The sequence below is a fragment of the Anas platyrhynchos genome, chromosome 4 (assembly GCF_047663525.1).
Source record: "Anas platyrhynchos isolate ZD024472 breed Pekin duck chromosome 4, IASCAAS_PekinDuck_T2T, whole genome shotgun sequence".
Classification (NCBI taxonomy): Eukaryota; Metazoa; Chordata; class Aves; order Anseriformes; family Anatidae; genus Anas; species Anas platyrhynchos.
In genome coordinates this window covers 24068306-24086043 of record NC_092590.1, presented here as the reverse complement: position 1 = coordinate 24086043, position 17738 = coordinate 24068306, and the positions used below count along the sequence as shown (strand labels likewise).

At 39.6% G+C, this 17738-nt stretch overlaps 1 protein-coding gene across 5 annotated transcripts in view; it reads left to right on the top strand.

The window, feature by feature from the left end:
• WWC2 (WW and C2 domain containing 2) overlaps positions 1 to 17738 on the top strand; it is a 99625-nt gene that overhangs the window by 60411 nt on the left and 21476 nt on the right. For all 5 annotated transcript variants that reach the window (XR_011808996.1, XM_038177940.2, XM_072037257.1 and 2 more), the window contains 5 exons: positions 631 to 704; positions 4808 to 5050; positions 9441 to 9530; positions 11254 to 11867; positions 15157 to 15280. Coding sequence is in view for 4 of the 5 variants with exons in the window: in XM_038177940.2 (XP_038033868.1) it covers positions 631 to 704; positions 4808 to 5050; positions 9441 to 9530; positions 11254 to 11867; positions 15157 to 15280 (1145 nt within the window). In the remaining variant the exon portion in view is untranslated. The remainder of the gene's footprint in view (positions 1 to 630; positions 705 to 4807; positions 5051 to 9440; positions 9531 to 11253; positions 11868 to 15156; positions 15281 to 17738) is intronic.

The following is a 17738-nucleotide window of genomic DNA, read 5'->3' as shown; positions in this document are numbered from 1 at the left end:
GATCTGAAGATGTTTTTAATTTTCAGAAAGAAGATCTCAGAATCTAACTGTGCAATTTCATTTCACACAGCTGAAATGCTGTTAATGGAACTACCTCTTCAATGATTCATTAATAATTTCTCTGTTTCACTGACAGTGTATTTACAGTGACAGAAAGCTGTGCTTAATTTTGGCACCTTCTTTGAACTTCTATGGGCTAGATTTGTAAGGAAGAGTAGTTCGGCACTACGTTTGCCAAAGAGCTACGCTTGTCTATGTTTTTTAACAAATTTTTTTGAAGTCTTACTTTAAGATGTACTGACCTAACCCTGAATTTTAAGTTCAGTGGAGTTCAAAGTTCAAATTTTTGGGTGCAATCAATGCGAGACTTGTTTGAAAATGCCCTTGATTTGCTCTGATAGAATATGGTAGTACAGTAGTTACAAACACGTGAACTTTATCATAAGAAAACAGCACCGTTGTTTATCTGAGTATATTCCTAACCATGTATATAGCAGCAAGCATGTAGCTGAAGGCGGGTGTGGTTTTATTTTCTAAGTAGTAATTTTTCTACCCTGTGCATTTGTTTGGTGTTGTTGATTCATTTTACAGTTTTACACGGTAATAAGGCTAATATTTTTTTCTCAACAGGTTGGAGCAAGAAGTAGATCAAATTTAGCAGAGAAGGTCAGATTAAGTCTCCAGTATGAAGAGGCAAAAAGAAGGTAATGGGGTTAGTTGCTTTGTTAAATTACAGTCTTGAGCTGGGAGGTTTCCGACCTCTCCAGTACTAACATTGTGCTCACAGTGACATCTAGTGGACACCTCTCTGGAAATACCAGGCATTACTGTAAAATGTTTCTTCTCCAGGATGCAAAGCGGGCTTTCAGGAGCCTTCAGTGCTGTTGAGCAGTAGTTTTTACATTTAATGCTAAGTTACATATGTTAAGAAATAAAATGCAGCCAGTGACAAGTTAACGGCAGACCCAGGATTAAGGGAATAGAGTGAAATGGCATTCCACTGACAGGGGTTGCTGGTCTTTTCATGTCCGTGTAAATCCTTCTTTGGGGTCATCATTTCAGTTCACAATGCCACTGAAGGTTCTTTGGTTTTAGAGTTGCCTCAAATTTTCAGCACAGGTTTGATAGGTTTAATTATCTCTCTTTCCCTGAGATTTTGAATAATTTAAATACTTGTTATCACTGTGGGGTTATTTTTTTAATGAGTTTAACCTGAGGAGAGAAGAAATCAGGAACTGTCCCACTGCTGAATGTGAAATGCTTTTCAAATAAAGTTCTGCAGTAGCTGATCTTGAAAGCGGTGTCATTTTGATGGATTGCCACAGTGCTGAAAGAATGGTCATCACCAAGCAGAACATTCTGGGTTAGAGTGATATGCCTCCTGGTACGCCAGAGGAGTAGTGCTGCATAATACTGGGGGAAGATTTATTCTATGTAAAAAACTAAATCATGGGTATGTTTTTATTATTAATGTATTAATTGTGTTGTATTATTTTCTAATATTTTCCACAAAATTAAGTATCAGCTATTCAGAAACCACACAGTTTTTGTTATGTACTTTGACAGAAATAGAAGTCTCACACCCAAGGTTCCTACTCTATGTTAAAAAACAAAGCAAAACAATAAAGTAAAAACTAGCACTTTTCCACAGATGAAAATTGTGATGAGAACTCCATTTATGCTGTGACTTAATTATTAACTCATTTGGAATACTGTGGCATGCTCAGTTAGAAAACCAGGAAGAGATATTGTAAGCCTTTACTTTGTATTTATATGTTTTAAAGGCAGGAGGTAGCACAACTGATGTTTTCCTGTCTAATTCCAAATATATATCCTCTTCATGTATATTAGTAGCTATGATCCTGGAAACAACAGTAACTCTTTATAGCCTCATTAGGGATCCTAAAAAGTTATTATATAATCAATGCAGTCAACAAAGAGTGCTGTGGCTGTTGTGTTTCTTCAGTATTGAATTTGGGTGATTTTGCCTCAAAATCATTGTGTACACAGTATTGATGGTCAGATGGTGTTTTAGGTGCATATAGATGGCGTTTTCTGTCAACTTCTTTCATCTAAAACCAGATCATCCTCTCTTTTGTCTATGTCTTGATACAAGGAAGTCCCACCATTGTGTTTTATATCTCATTTGCAGAAACAAAAAAGTACCTGGCAGTAAGTTGGTATATTGCTTCTAGCTAATAGAAAAGCACAGTGCACAGTGTTTGAGGTGTGGACTGCTGCAGCACAGGACCTTACTTTCTCATAAATTAGCCAAGAATGTGGGTCAAAATTGCAGTAGCTCAAGTACTTAATCTTTACATAACTAAGTATTTGTTCTGTGCAACATCAGTGTGTTTCAGGCTTAAAATACCTTTTAAATGGTGTCTTTATTCAGTTTTGTCAGAGAACTTTCAAATAATGGGTATTCCTTTCCACTTTAAATAAGGTAGTCAGATTACTTGAAGACACTGTTGGAATGGTTTTATCAGTGATTGTAGGGTAAACTTAATAAAGTGTACATATCTCAGAATAACAAAAAAATGTACTAAAATGCAGTATCTAATTACATTCCCCCTAATTATTATGGCCATTGTAATAATCACTGGAAGTTAACAAATATTGACAATCTTTTCTGAAATATTAAATGTGCAAATTCTTAGTTGCTTTGTATTTAAAAAGAGGGAGAGAAGCTCTTGTGAGTGAAGTTCTTTACTTCAAAAAGTTATTTCCAAAATTATCAGATAATTGTGTATGTTATATATTTTACGTTGTTTAGCCAGCAGCCTCTTGAAGAGGAGGAATGTTGTCTGTGGAAAAGGGTATCAGGATAGCAGAGAGTTATCTGTAGCAGAGGGAGCAAAAGAACTGTTGGGAGACCATTCCGCTAGCCATCAAGCAGCTGTCAATAGCAGCTGCTTCGAACAAGGTTAGCTACAGAGCCGGGGTTAGCTGGAGCTAGTGACCTGGAGATTGAAATCTTAACACCTCATTATCCATCTGAAATGATGCAGTTGTTTTCCCTCTGCATACAGCTCCTCCAAAGGACTGTTAAATTGTATACATAGTGGCAAAATATGTTGAAATGCTTCATTTCATTTCATCCTGCTGTTTGGTTATGGTAACACTGCTGATGGTATTTCTGTTTATTTTTGCATTGTTGTTTTGTGAAAATGCTCAAACTTGTTCTTGCAGCACTTTGATGGGTGTATTTTTTATTAATATTTTTATAGCTGTCGTTTTGTCGTTTGTCGTTTTGTCGTTTGACTTGCATTGAGGTGCAGATGAGATAAATTTTACCCATGGAAAAAGAAAGGGGAGGTTCCCCTTAAGCTTCTAGTATGAGCAACAGGATAGTCAGATTTAATATTAACTATTCTTAGCTTTGACGATAAATAAAAACCTTAATGTACTGTAAAATTAATAGTTGAGGTGCAAAATAAGCATGATATCATTAGTTTTGTAAATGACAGAAAACAGACTGGAAAGATGAAACGTGTTTTCCTAGAAATCTGTCGGGACTACAGAAATATGACACAAACCAAATTGTGTGTGTGTGATGATGCAACATGGCATGGGTCATTACTTTGGGCAGTGCCTGTTAACACTGAAGTTGCACAGACTTGGATCAGTTTGTGAGCTAACTTAGGTGTATTTAACTGTGGTAGTTATATATAAACACAACAGATAAATTCATCTTGCCCTAGATTGTCAGGGAATGTCTTCCTATTTTGACTTTTCTTTTCTGTGCTTTTTCCCAGCCCACAACAAAGTGGTGAGGAAGGCTCAGAGCCATTACATAGGTCAGAGCTTCCCATAACTCTCTGTGCAGCTATTTCAGGCATAGCTAAGGCTGAAAGTGATTAGAAGTTACCATCTGGCTAGATACGTGGCACCTGTAGTGGGAATTTTTATGCTTTTTATAGTTTCCAGTGGACAATGAGTCTTTATTGCAAAACCTGCACTTTTGTGCTATGCTGCTGAGCCCAATGGCAGAGCGGTTCTGGAGACTGAATACTGGCAATAACCTTTCTTGATCAGAATGGAGCCATCGTACAATAATAATGTAGGGAACTTCCTTTGCTATCCCAAATCTTGGGGCTCCTAACTCCGTGATCAGACATCTACAGTGGAATAGCAGTTGCACAGACTTCCAAGCAGATACTTTTCCTTCAGGCGTCCACTGCCATATTGCCTTTTCATTTCATCACGTAGGAGAACAATGCTCTTACCTTTTAAGATTTGCATGCGCATCTGCTGCTGCAGTGAGCACCTTGATATTGTGTGTGTTCTTTAACGGTGGTCCTTGCTGTTTGAGAAGCAATCAGTCTCCAACAGCTTGGAGAAATAGATCATACTCCTAGATGAGTAAAGCAAAGTAAAGCTTTTTCAGTAAAGCTTTTATTAATGTTGAGACTTTTAATTCAACTCAGGAGGAACTCACTTTTAATGCATATGCATATTACTGTGCATTTTAGCCTTCTTCCGTATATGAAGCAGGTAACTTTAGAAAAGGCACCACAGTTCCAAGGTTTGGCATTCATTTCTTCATTCTCAGAAGTACATCCTTCTGAGGTATTTAGGGCAGAGAGGATTACACAGCCTGTTGGCCTGGATAGGTGGCTTGCTTCTCTGTCAAAGTCTGCGTTCTTGTGAAGTAAATGTAATTAAAAGTATGTTAAGTAAGAAAAGTTGAAAGTAGAAAAAGTAGTTATATACTTACACCTTTCAAAATATTGTATCATTTCTGTCTTTCCTCATAATTGCGTGCTGTGCTGGGCTCAGACAAATCTGTTATGTTTTATTTTAGCATGGCTAACTTAAAGATCGAACTGTCTAAGCTAGATAGTGAGGCCTGGCCTGGGGCACTGGATGTGGAAAAGGAAAAACTGATGCTAATCAATGAAAAAGAAGAGTTTTTGAAGGAACTCCAGTTTATTACACCACGGAAACGTACTCAAGATGAGCTAGAGCAGCTAGAAGCAGAAAGGAAGAGGCTTGAAGAGGAGCTGCATTCTGTAAAGAGCACACCCAGTCAAGCACTTGCTGAAAGGTAAGGGGTTGTTTCTGCTGGTATTAAATGCCTCTTTCTGCAATCTAACCTTTGTACTTGTTACAGACCCTGAACTGTGCCTTGATGGGCTGTTTTCCTTCAGTAACTGTTCTATGTAGGTCTTAATTAAATTTGTTATTAGCCCACTGGGCAGAAACACAAAGAAGTCTTCTGTACTCTGAGAGAATGCGAACACCCTGTATGTGCTCTGCAATATCAGTTGCTCTGCATTTCTTACCAGCATGAAAATGCCTGTGACAGATGTTAAATAACTGAGGAATGTCAACAGACCAGCAGGAGGGCAATACATCATTCACTAGTGTCTGATAATAGCAGCAAACTATTTGAACTCAGGTTACAAAGATTATCTTGATTGTTGCAACATCTGAAGCCTTTCATTGTGAGTTTTATTACATGCAAAAATGCAACCGAAAGAGAAAAAAAAAAAGTTCAGAGGAGAAGCATAATTGCTGCAAAACTTTCCTAACTTGTCGCTTCCTAACTGGCAACTGAAGCAACTCCCACGATAAATGGTATTAGCCAGATTCAGAGTTGGAGAAAATCAAAGGTGACTGTCACAAATGGACTTTTCATCAACTGTAAGTGGAAATAAACTTATGGGAATCTCTAGCACACATAAAATACAATAAGCACAAAATGTCGCTTTATTTATCAGTGCAGTATGCCTTACTGAAGTAATATAATCAGCATTGTAAGACTTTCCTACTTCCCTCTGTGAGGAAACACCTGCTGGTGCTCCATTTCCACTCAATGGTGAAATTCTTATTTTTGACATTAGAAGGCGGGTCCTAAATTTTAGCTGAGTAGTGAGGAAATTCCTTCTTGTTTCCAAATAAGTGTGTGTGAATTAGGCATCGTTTTTAAACGTATTTGTATACATCCTAATATTTAAAACTGTACCATACTGAGAATCCAAAATTGTTATAGGATAATGGTTGTGTCCTACTACCCTTCTACAGGAGAAATTACCTGTCTGTCTTAACAGTATCCAAATTCCAATGGCTCCATTGCTTTCTGACTTCCATTAATAAATGGACAATAAGTGGTAAATAATAAAATCACATAGACAAAAAATTTGAAACTAAGGTTTTGATGATAATGCTGTTGTAAGTAATAGCTGAGTCTTGACTATTGCTGTGAATAATTAGCGTATTACTTACTTAGTCTTTGGTTTTGGTTTTGAGTGTTTAGTGCCAAAGAAAATTGTGCACATAACCTTTTTCCCGTACATGCCAGATGCCAAACTTGGAGAACGGCAAGAAAAAACTGGTTCCCATTCAAGTAAAAATGAAACAGCACCTTTTTGTTTTGTTTTGTTCTGTTTTATTTTTCCAAGGGTAGTGACACAGGTAGTTATTATATCTTAAGATTCTTTTTCCTCTATTTTCTTCAAGTTATTCTGCTTTGATTTTTATTCTGCAGCTGAAAATGTGAAATAGTCTTCTGCGGTTATTGTATGATTTCACGTCATACTCTGCTGGTTGAGGCAGTATTTATGGTGTTTTCTGGCTGGCTTTTGTGCCATTCCAGTGAAGCTCCAGTGAATCTACCTGCAGCTCTTTATCATATTAAAACTGTCTCCCTCTTGATGACTTCAGAGCAAGTTGGTTCTTTCACACCAAGCTAATTTGGAGATTGTTTCTGGTGTGTCTGCTATGAATTTAAAGAAAATTGTGTTTTTTTGTAGAGGAATTCAGATGATGAAACTTTTCCTGAATCTATAAAAAGGTTACAGTTAATTGTGTCAGATCAAACATCATCATTTTATTCCTTAGAGATGAGGAAGATTCTGTTCTCCATTTTCGGTGGAGGAGCCGCACCACCTTCAAAGCACAGCACTGTCATTGCATTACTATTTTCTTTCATAAAGTTTCGTGAATATGTTAGGTTTCCGGTCTTTCACTGATACTGATAATAAAGCAACAGTATAAGAAGCTGTGGATTGTGTCAGGAGCGTGATATGACAAGTTGTTTTTCCTTTTGTAAGTTTTTATTTTTTATTTTATTTTATTTTTTTAAGGGGAAGAATAAACAGAAAACTTGCTCTGACTTACAAACATTGCCAGTGTAGCCCTAGGTTATTTTGGAGAAGAGTGCTGAAACTGCCACTAGTAAATGTACTTGGAGTCAGTTTACAGAAGCAGGGTATAAATCGTAACATATCAGCTTCAAAAAAGCAGACAGGGCTTAGTCTAGCTGCCCGAAGAAGCCTTCCAGCAACTGCTCAGAAATAGCTGCATTGTGGAACTGCTGAGAACTGTGTGCTGCTTTATTGCCTCTGCATTTGTGTTAGGGAGAGACTCCATTACTTCTGGAGTCCTTGGCAGAATCTCGGTAATCACAGGCCTTTAGATGGATGCATGTTAATCTCCATGATTGTGCTGCTGCCTGTAGTACTGCCCCCCCAGTCTTGTGTCTCGCAAACAGACGTGTCCACATAAATTTCCACTGAAAGGTGAAGTGTGTACGTGTTAACTTTTTAATGTTTTTGTTTGCTCGTTAAAGATTTTAGGCCTCTGTCATCAGTGTTACTGTCTATGATCAAAACGGGTGAAATGTGTCTCAAATCACTCCTGCGATGAGCATTAGATGAATTCAGATCGGAGGGTTGCAAGGGGAGTTTCCCCTGCTGATGGTTAGGGTGTTTACATGGTCTGTGGCATGTTAAAGATCCTGTCAATGCTATAAAATAGGTTTCAAAGTATGGAACTAGGCATGATGTAGGAGGGAAAAAATAGCTTGAATCTCAGTTAGTTGTGGGATAATGAATTTATTTATTGAAAAGTCACAAAAGAGTTAACGAAGAGTGCTGTTGCTTGAGAAAAGCGGGATAGATAGTGCTTTAAAGGAAGGCAGAGGCACTATATAGTTAAAAGTGCTGGGAGGGAATGTCTGATACCCTAGTTGAGCTTAATTCTTGGTTGGGAAACCTGTGTGCACGAGCAGGGAATGAAATACCGCGTTATGCTTTTACCAGCACCAGCAGGTATTGGCAGAGGAAGGCGTTACCGCGGTGTAGGAGCACACGCAGTGTGCGCAGTGAAGTGGAAGTTCACACCCTGGCTGACCTCGGGGTAACTTCTTCACCTTTGCATAACCCAGATTCGCTCGCTGAATGAGCATGGGTGTAAGCAAGTGCTTTTCATGCTTTGTTGAATCGAGGACTTAATGCCTTTTAACTGGTATCTTGCACTGGGGGAGCGAGTTCTGGGAACTCTGGAGTATTTCCTTCAGTTTGCATAAGAAAGCAATGGTTGATTTTTGGTTTTGTTCTTTGAAGTGTTTCTCTGCAGTTGAATTTTAATTTACACGTCTTTGAGATGCCAGAAAGGCCAGAGGAAAGGTTTCTGAGAATGGACCTGAAACCTTTTCAGAGTAATTTTTGTTGTCCCTCAGATTAGTTGCTTAAGAACTTGTTACATGTATCAGTTGACTGAACAGGGGCTAGAGGAGAATACACTAATCCACAACTACAGGAGGGTTTTAGCTGAAACCACTGAGGGAAAGCAATTTATTTGGTGTTGCAAATGGAGTGATAAAAGGGAGTTATAAAAGGAAAAGCCACTGTAAAGGTTATTGAATCCTTTCTGTTAGCAGCCAGCCGAAAGGAGTGGGAGAACTCTACCGTTTGGAGCTGTAGAGCTAGGCTGGATGGCAGTGCAGGAGGAAATAATCCTGCTTTGTAATAAAGGTGAGCCTCGATAATGAGCATTACAACGCTGTGTTGCTCAGATGTGGTGAAAAAACAGTTGGGAATGTAGATATTTTTACCAAGGACTCCTAAATGGGATCCGCCATCTCAGAACCTTACGTTTGGATCCGGCCTATTTATTGTGCTTTGTCTTTAGGAAGACTCTGAGATCAAAGGGAGAGCTTTAATTTTAAACTCCCTGCAGTGCTACCCCAAGTTCTCTCAGTGTCAGTACTGGTATCGGTGTTCTTTTGCTGTTTGTGGTGCTGTTGTTGTCTTCCCCTGGAAGTATACTACGTGAGGAGCCAAGCTGTAGCATGGCTTTTTAAGACAGTATTAGTGCAGATCTTATTTTCCTGTAGTTGTAGCTGTTTTCCCAGTGTTTGTGTGTCAGTCCTTGTTTCACTTGGTGCAGTATGAACATACCAACGTGCTGCTTGCTTGCACGCTTAGCAGGCTCGTTGCAGTGCTTAGTATTCTGCAGTCAAAGTCACTCTGCTGAAGTGGTTGGAGTTTAATGATAGGATTGAGAGCTAGTGCAGCCACTTGGATTTTAGTAGTCAGCAACCAGATGAAAACGAGGGATGTTCACTTTGTTTCTGTCTTACCTGTGAGGTATTTTAGCCTTGTGACTATGCAGTAATGCTTTCCTCTACTTACGTGTACCTCTGTTTCCAGGTTGAAACTGGAGGAGAGAAGAAAAGAGTTGGTACAGAAACTTGAAGAAACTACAAAACTGACTACTTATTTGCATTCGCAGCTTAGGAGGTGAGGCTGTACTGCAGAATGTAAAACCTGGCTTCAGCAACAGGCTGGCAGACTTGGTTGTCTAAACTTCAGTCTTGGATTTTTCTCTTAGCTGGAGGCTGAACAAAATTTGTTTAATATTTAAGTAAGAAAATGCAAGTATAATAGCTTCAAGCATTTTGCCTCTGTGTGAACCTGGTGTACCTTCATATTTTTAGTAAATATTCAAGACCGGATTAAATGGATTTATTTTTGCATTGCTTCTATAATTAAACAGAGATACATTTTCTTGCTCCAGTGTAAATAAATAAACAAATTGTGAATTCCCTAATTGGTCAGATCACCAAAATGCTGTCACTGAGGAGAAAAAATTGTTCCTCAGGCATCTGTGTAAAATGAGAAGTGCAGCCTTTGATCTGCATAATGACCAGAGAGGCTCAGTGCATACGTGTGTACGTGTAAATACTTGTGTGAATAGTTGGTTCTGATTTCATTCTTCAACACTGACTTGTGCTTTCTGTAGACAGAGAAGTGCCCTCTGCAGGATATATTTTCCTCAGTCATTGTTTCAAAATATGACTGTGGGTTCATGAAATTCATAGTGATAACAAAGTAGTAATCAGTTACAGCAATTGTGAACTCAAACTCAGTGCTCTGATGGGAATTCTCATATTTAACAGCTCATGTATGGTCCTAAGGAAGAGTTTCTCCCATTTCTGGACTGCACCCTGGGCTACCAAACCATGTGTCCATTATGTTTATTTACGAATTCCTGAATTTGGTCAAACTCCATTATGTATCCCAGTGGGATACACCAGTCAAACAGCTGCATTAACGTTTGGGTACTGCTTTAAAAATACAAATGGGTTTTTAAGAGGAAAAATGTTTTAAAGCATTTTTTAAAGGTCCCCTCACAATAAGCCATACCATCCTATTTTGGGGGTCTAAGATGGCTTAGCAATTTCAAACATCTCAGCCAGATCCTGTAAATTGATTGGTGATCAGTTAGAGAAAGAGTCTTCTAGACTTCTAAAAATCCACCACCCCACCCTTTTTTACTGTAGCTCATGATCTTGTTTCTTTAAAGGGGGTTGCCTTGAATTATTTTTCCTGCTGTTTTTTCCCCATCAGAGTCCTCCTGAGCCAAGGCAGTGGCACGCAGTTTCTCTGGCTTGGCAGGGCTCCTGATCTTCGCTTATTAAGAGGAAAAGATTGCATGTTACAGCCTGTGCCAAGCTTATGTATTTCCTGTGCGTGCGGAGTGTCTTACAGACGTGAAGTAGTTCTGCTGTGAGTCCTCTGCTTCTGAAAGCTGCCATTTCTCCCATGTGCTTCGGCAGAGAGCAGGCTGCATATATTTCTCTGGAGGTGGCAGCAGTCTTCTGCTGTCACAAGCTCTTTCTTTTGCTGTGACATTGACCCCCATGAGCACCCACACCAGGGTCATTTGAGGGAGCAGAGCAGCTGAGAAAGCTGCTGTCACTGCCAGACAGGTTTGTCAAACCCACAGCCTTCTCCGGAAGGGCCTTGGAACAGGCCATAAAGCTGTTTAAAGTGCCCTGGTGGTGTGCAGGTTGGGCACACTGAGCTAGACCACGTATGATGGCATAAAAAAATGCCCTGAGCAGCATTCAGTGTAAGAAATCGTTACGGTGCAGCTCCCAGTCAGTCTTATCTCTGCTCCTACTGTTTCTGCTGGTTCTGTTTCATAACATCAGTGTATGTTTTTGTTCTTTCTTTGCAGCCTCTCAGCTAGCACGTTGTCTGTGTCTTCAGGGAGCAGTTTGGGATCACTGGCATCCAGCCGGGGGTCTCTGAACACATCAAGTAGAGGGTCGCTAAACTCACTCAGCTCCACGGATCTCTACTATAACCCAGGCGATCAGATAACAGACTTGGACTATCAGTATAAGCTTGACTTCATATTGCAGGAAAAAAGTGGTTACATTCCTTCGGGGCCTATCACTACTATTCATGAAAATGAAGTGGTCAGCTCCCATGGGAGACTGGGTTACAGTGACTCTCCTTCAGCTGCAGACCACCCCAAACTGACTGAGCCTCCCAAATCTGTGACATCGCTGTCTTCCAGGTCCTCGCTCTCCTCCTTGTCCCCCCCAGGCTCCCCTTTGGTTTTAGAAGCTGCATTTTCTGTATCGGCTCAAAATTCCCCTCTGCATCACCTCGCTACAGACTTTGAAGACTGTGACCTTTCAGGTGATTTTGCAGGCATTAGTCTCTGTGAGAACCAAATGTTATTGGACTCTGAAGCCAGAGCAGGATCTCAGATTCCTACAGACGATAAAGATCTTAATGAAAGCATTAGGCAGCCTCTGCCTTCTCTACATGAAGGAAGTTCAGGTAATTAAAAAAAATGTAATTTCAAATGTATACGTAACATGAAGATTTCGTACTAACAGATGACTTTTGAATAGAGATATCTCCTGTAGCTGAGGAGTAGCTTGAACATACGTTTGTCACTGTGGGCAGTAGTTTAAAAGGACACTACATAACTTCTAGCTTCAGGTGCAGAGAGCTGTGATCACCCCAATTCCATCTACATTTGTTCAGCAGCTGTCTCAGAAGGGAAATTCATGTGTTACAGACTTTATAGCCTGAAAAGTAATAGAAAAAATGAAAGCTGGATCTTGAAGACAAGGAGGCAAGGTGTCCTTATGTATTGACAGAATGTGTGGGGATAGGTCAAAAATACCTTGTGCTATTTGTTGGTAACTTGAAATCAGACGCTGTTTCTCACTGAAGGGTAAGTTACAAGCTGGCACCCTCAGTAAAAGAGATTTCTGGACTTAGAGTTTGAATTTTTGTGTGTATTTGAACCTGCTGTCACCAAAAGATCTGCAGTTCATTTTGGATGTGAGCTGAGGGACAGGACAAGTTACCATGTGCCATAGTGATACTCTCTGCCCATTTTTAACATGGATTTCATAGCTTTTAGCTTTTTATCCACCTGCGAGTTAGAACAGAGCACCTAAGCTAGTCTAGGTTCTCCCTACAGTCTGTGGGTAACTTCCAAAAGGATGAGTCGTCCGATCCCAAAACTTGCTTCCCTGTAAGGAAGATGGATGAATTATCCTGTGAGTTATTGAAGTATCCTTGGTAACCGGGTAATGTTAACTTTGAGATGGCAGAATTAGGTGTAATGAATTCTGCTCCTAGTCTGTAGTAAAGGCAGTGCAACCCAGGGTTCTCACATTGTCACAGCCTTTGGCAGAGTCAGAACTTCAAAAATCCTAGCTGCCAGGACTCAAAGGCTTGTCCTTAGAGCGCTGACTTTGCTGCCAGTTGTTGAGGTTGACAGTACGTTGTGCTTTCTCTGCACGTTTACTTATTGACTTTTCCTAGTGTCATGCAGCGGATCCATTTTGCCAATGAAGAACCAAAGGAGCCAGATTTCCTCTAGCACTGAGCAAGAAAAAAAAAAAAAAAAAAAAATGAAATGTATCTCATCAGCACACGATATTCCCAGTTCTGCATTTTTGGGGCTGAGCTAACAGTGAAGTATCTAACAGAGAAGTTTGGGTGTCTTAGAATTAAACTATAGCCTAGCTAGAGAGTGTATTGTCCAGAGATGTTACCAAGTTTGAACCCTTGTGCCTGGAATTTGCCAGTTTGCCAAAAAAAAAAAAAAAAAGTACCAGGACATAAAGATAGACACATTTTAACGAGAAAATTATTATTTTTAAAAAATATCAAGGAATTGTAGCATCTTTTGGTTCATTAGCTTAGTTAAGTGCAATATCGGAGAGGGAGAGGAAGTGTCATTTTGTCCTTTGTCCTTTCAATATAATGTAACACAGTAGTTATTTTGTTTTAGAGCTATCTTACAGAACATGGAACAAATAGTTAATTTCCCTGCGCATATTTCAGCAGCATATCCTTTCCAAACTACCAACTTTCTGTCTGTCTTTGCAATCTGGCAGCAATCCATCTGGTCTGAAAGCTGAATTTAAGACTGTTTGGAATTTAGGAACACAGGGCTGTGAGGAATCATTTTTTTGGAAAAATAATGATTTAAAGAAATACATTTTTCAAAGGCATTATGTGGTTGTCTTTTTGAGGACCTGTAATTCTGGGTAATGTCAGGGTATCTTTTAAGTCTATAGACAGTTACGATTTTAAAGTATAAGTTCATCCTGGTATTCATCACTGATACTTTCTTAAATAGGGTCAAATATATTATTTTAAAATCTGCATTAAGATTGCCAAAATGAGTACTCAGATTTTGAAAAGCCAGAAATGAATTAATTAAGCTTCCTATACTACAAGTTTCCACAGTAAAATGGGCCTCGTGGTGAGGCTTCAATACATTAGAAGTGAGGTATGGAGCTGGGGTAGGTTCAGTGCTCCTACTCTAATTTCCCTCTTGGAGCTGCTGCAGTGGTGAATGGGAAGGTTTACAGCAAACTCAGCTTGAGACATAAAACCTGCACGGAAAATTTCAGCCTGATAGTACAAGTTTTACAAGACTACGAGTCTGAATACTACAGAATCTGAATTTGGGGGTAGACTAACAGCGGAAGACGGTATAGGTAGTATTTTCATGTCGTAAGCTCCCGTGGCTATTTAGATGCAGTGCTCACCACCTTCTGTCTGTCCCTGACTTCTCTCCACAGGTGAACCATACACACATTTGCCCCTCTGTACATGTCCCTGCTGTCAGAAACCAAGTTGGAATATCATGTAGTTCTTCCACAGTCAGTCTCTGTCATTGTCAAAGTCAATTCAGGCTGCTGTGGTAATTCCTAAGGGTAATCAATAAATCATGTCATCACCTTCACCCCTCGTGGGGGGGGGGGAAGGGAAAGAGCACTTCATCATCAAGGAAAAAGCATTCCTACTGCCATAAATAAAAGCACAAATGCAGCAATCAATCATCTAATCTGAAGCCTTAAATTTTAAACATCTTAACAAGATGTAAAGTCATGATTCAGGTGGGGACGATAATGCATACCAACATCCTCACCCCTCGGCAGATAAAAGTACTGCACAGGCCCTCCCTCACCATACCACACTGCAGAGCGTGGCTTTCACTGAGTTCTGCTGCCTTGCTCTGTGAGACTAGCAGATGAGTAGGAGCTGAAGATTAAAGGTGAGCAGTAGCTGATAGTAAAGACTTCATAAAATAAAATAAAAAATTGATGATAGTAAACTAGAGGGTGTTTTTCATTTCTAGTTGTTAAATTGCTGGGAAGAGGGCTTCTGTCTGACTTGTGAATATTTAATAAACAGTCGGCACTCAGTCACTTTGCATGTAGCTGAAGTGTTACAACAGTGCAGAATGTGAACATGGCAAATGCAGGTTCAAAGATCAGGATAATGGGAGTTAATAATGAAGATAATGAAGGATAATAACTAGCTCAACTGATACAGGTGATGATAGAAGCATGTATCTTTGGAAAGGAATAATAGTTGTACATTTTGAAGTTCATCAGTTTGGAAATATCCCCTAAACAGAATATGCGGTAAGAGTAATACAGTCTCAGAATGTTTAATGATGTGGAACAAAACCAGTCTGTGATACTCAGTTGAGGGTCACTGCTTTCAACTTGACAGCTTTCTAAGCTATGCACTTCTCTTTTCCTGACTATTAATCTCTTCGACTAATTTTCCTTCTTCTTTCTTTTCTTAGGTGTTGACTTACCAAGAAGAGCAGCTGGTCACCTGCTTGCGGAGAAAACAGCTTGTGTATCTGCTGCCGTGTCGGATGAGTCTGTAGCTGGAGATAGTGGTGTATATGAAGCTTCTGTGAAACAGTAGGTTTGAGAAATAATGCAAGGCTTTCCACCCAAAATTACACATTTCCATAAGCAGTTATGTAGTATCAGCGTAAGGAGTTTAGACATTCCGTGCAGGTTCTGCCATGTGGCTGTATTGACAATGCTCAGAGCAACTTTTGTTACTTATTGTTTTATCTGAATTTTATGACTGCAAAGCATTTTGCTTGAATATTTGCTTTGTTAAAAAGTGAGGATTGGAAAGATGAGAAGATCCCTAGTTGAAACTTTAGTATAAAAATAATCCAGGCTAGGGTTTAATATTCACATTGCACTGTGGTGGACAGCATACAAGAAGAAAAGTATTTGCTGCCGCTGCTTTTTGACAAGACATGACTTCCATGGGATTCTTCACACTTGTTTCTGTGGTATTTTCACTCTTCTAGCAGCAAGAAGAATAAACTTTAGGCTGGATAACAGAAGACTGTTGCGAACTGTGAGAGAAACTAAAATCTTTATTTTCTATCTCAGTGTTGGCAAGTTCTTGACATTAAGAATTTTTTGTCCTTTGAGTATTCTGAGTGGTATTTTTGCAGGATGCTTACAAAGATGTAGATGCATGTCTTCTGTTGCCAGTCTAAATGCCTTTTTATTAGGACAGATAAAGGTGCATTATGGTATCATAAACAGGCTTTATTGGCCTCTGGTAAAGGTATTTCTACTTGTGCAGTCTTCCATAAATTAAAAGGTAACAAAAATGGATTTCACTAAATAGAAAAGCACAAATAAAAAAAGGATTTGTCATGAAGTATTACAGTGGCCATTCCATCTCAGCGTAGATCATGGACCCACCCTGAATTCTGAATCCTAGTATCAGTTTGCTCCCTATGTTCAGTTAGACCTAAAGCATTTTCTTACGCTGAAGTAAACTTCTATGTATAAAAAGGACAGCACTACTTTCAGAAAGCATTTCCTTGCTGTATGGGTGATGGAGCTCTGGAATAGGTTGCCCAGAGAGGTAGCAGAGTTCTTCCTTTGAAGTGGTAGTGGAGACTTGCTTCCTTCTTTGAAGATCTTGGAGATCTTCAAAGCTGCCTGGATATGGTCCTGGGCTGTCTGCTGTAGGTGTCCCTGCTTGAGCAGGGGGATTGGACCAGATGACCTCGAGGGCCCTTCCAGCCTCAACCACTCAGAAAATTCAGCCTCCACTTTACTAAGTGACTGTGATTGTTTGGTTTAATTCACTAGCCATTCCATTATTGTCTTTCCACTTTCAGTTCTGAGCCACTGTGATCAGATCACTTCTGCTCTGGTTATAAGCACAATGGATAGAAATGAACAATCATTAGACTAAAAGCCATGGATGTTCTGTGAAGCTCTTTAGCTGTCCTCTCCAGTGACTGGAGGGATAGCTGGAAAACAGACAAAATTCCTGTCTTCTCCCTGGGGTTATTCAGGAAGAGACCTGCTATTACTCAGGAAGAGAGAAGAGGGGACGGTTGCATCCCCTAAGCCTGTACACAAAAGCAAACTCTTGCCGTTTCTGCAAGCCAAGATTTACAGATACTAAGTTTTCTGTGATAGCTCCAGGTCTCAGCATTCTTAATTCTTACTGAGTAGGAAGTAGTGAAGAGGTAGTAACTGCCTCTGTGTGGTTCGCTTATGTTTAGTAGAAGTATCTTTATGAGCACTCCGTATGGAATAACTTAAAATTTCTTGGTGTGCTCCTGAAGTACAGTGGTTTCCACTATATAGACCAGTCCTTTGTGTTGAGTAATTTAAGGCAGGGGAGGAAATAAATACACCCTATCATATTAGCCAGCTGCTAGGAAACGAATAGGAAGGGGAAACCTCTAGATGTAGAGTCTTAAAATAACGCTTGGTAACATGTGGGATATCTGCATCATTCTCCACATTTCCTATTTTGAGCACCATTTATTGATCCCAACAGTCTGTTTTTAAAGATCATTGAAACACATTAATAACACGTCCTCATTCAAATCTCACAGAAAATTACTGTATTTTGCTTGTTTATTTGTTTTTGCCACACTGATTCTCTGTAATTCCATTCTGTACTGGAGTTGCTCTTCAGCTGCAAGGACTGAGTCCTTTTGGTTCTTTGAATGGCTTTGAAAACAGGCTCAGAAGAAAGATCTTTCTTGTTTGCACAGAAACCTCTTCATTATAGAGTTCCTCTTAAATGTTCTCTGAAGCCGTATCGTATACAACATACATGCTTATCAGAAACCTTACTTTCCAATTTTGTGTCCAGGGGGATAAAGTATTAAACGTGTATAAAAAGTCATCAGTTTTTCCCTTGCCTGTTAGTCTGGCTTGCTTCAGCAATCATTAAAAGGCCTTTACAGCTCATTACTGGAGTTGTCAAAACATCCAGGCACCAACTATCTTAAAACAGGAGTTGCTATTGTGTAGGCCGTGAAATTCTCATTTGGACTGCGTGCTGCAATTAAATCAGCCTGTTTAGGAGAATATATAT